This window comes from Monopterus albus, unplaced genomic scaffold (genome assembly GCF_001952655.1).
Source record: "Monopterus albus unplaced genomic scaffold, M_albus_1.0 scaffold2923.1, whole genome shotgun sequence".
Classification (NCBI taxonomy): Eukaryota; Metazoa; Chordata; class Actinopteri; order Synbranchiformes; family Synbranchidae; genus Monopterus; species Monopterus albus.
In genome coordinates this window covers 1-1365 of record NW_018130795.1, presented here as the reverse complement: position 1 = coordinate 1365, position 1365 = coordinate 1, and the positions used below count along the sequence as shown (strand labels likewise).

General features: G+C 40.4%; 1 protein-coding gene across 1 annotated transcript; it reads left to right on the top strand.

The window, feature by feature from the left end:
- Nucleotides 1-15: 15 nt before the first annotated feature.
- Nucleotides 16-1359, top strand: LOC109954069 (sulfotransferase family cytosolic 2B member 1-like; the record flags this gene model as incomplete). The annotated part of the gene is made up of 3 exons (XM_020589488.1): nt 16-819; nt 959-1053; nt 1199-1359. Coding segments are annotated over exons 1-3 (371 nt in total), but the record flags the coding sequence as incomplete, so codon positions are not given.
- Nucleotides 1360-1365: the final 6 nt, after the last annotated feature.

Here is a 1365-nt window from a genome sequence, read left to right as displayed (position 1 = left end):
CATGAATGAGGAAATGCGATGCAACCAGTCACAGTTGTCGCCAGGAGATGTAGTTACATTTCTGGAGAGATGCATGTCAGGCTATGGCATAGGCTATAGGGTACAGGGCTACGCATCACCTACATCATAGCTATGGCGTAATTAACGCAGAACCACACTCTGAACTCCTTAGCAACCAATCACCATGCACTAAATCACTATAGAAACCACACTATTCATTTCCCCAACAGCATAGATATAATGAACCAGCCCTGGAAAACACTATAACATTGTCTTAGCACCAAATATCACCACCTTTCTGATCACTCATACCACCATAGAATCTACATGGTGTTGGCTTAGCAACCACCTGGAGCACCACAACAACTACTTCTATACATCCTAAGCACCCAAGTGTGTGTTACTGGATTTCATCTGTCCAAAATAATGAAGTTTAGTGAACTAAAATCTCCAAGAGGAATGTTGCATTCTACAACATCACATGAATTAGAACTTGATTACTGCTGTTCTGAATAATGTAATGACACATGACCCAACTACAGTAAATGCTACTGTACCATATGTGGCAAATGAAAGAAGAGCACATTGCAGTGTCATGTGATATACCACACACAGCAAGCTTTGAAGACTGAAAAGAAAGGACTGTTTCCAAGTTCTATAAAGGGTTAATAGATGCCATATCATCACTGCAGGTCATCTATGTCATGAGGAACCCCAAAGATGTGTTTACATCTGCCTTTCACTATTATGGGATCACCTCATTCCTGGTGAAACCAGGCCCACAGAATGAGTTCCTCCACAAGTTTCTTGACGGAAAAGGTTGTTTTTTTTTGTTTGTTTCACCTATGCAATGTACAGTAATTATTCATAATGCAACTCACAATATAGTAAAGGACAGGGATGATAATTATGAGAACTTATAATGTCTTCATGGTAATGAAACTTAATTTTCTTCTAGTTATTTTTGGCTCATGGTTTGATCATGTAAAGGGCTGGCTGAATGCTGAAGATAAAGAGCGCATAATGCACATCTCCTATGAAGAAATGATCATGGTAAGATTTAGCAATAATCACCAAAACCACCTACTAAAGGAACTTTGAAACATTTTTCTGATCGACTCTGATCTCACAGGGATCCAGCCATATAGTGAAAATCACTGTAGGAATATGAGCTGAGCTGTGCTACTCTGTGATGCAGGGCCTCAAGGACTCTGTGGCCAGAATCGCTCAGTTCTTGGAGAAACCTCTGGACGCTGAGGTGATAGAGGAGATAGCAGACAGATGTTTGTTCAAGAACATGAAGCAGAACAACATGTCCAACTATTCTGCAGTTCCTCATGAATTCATGGACCAGACAAAGTCTGA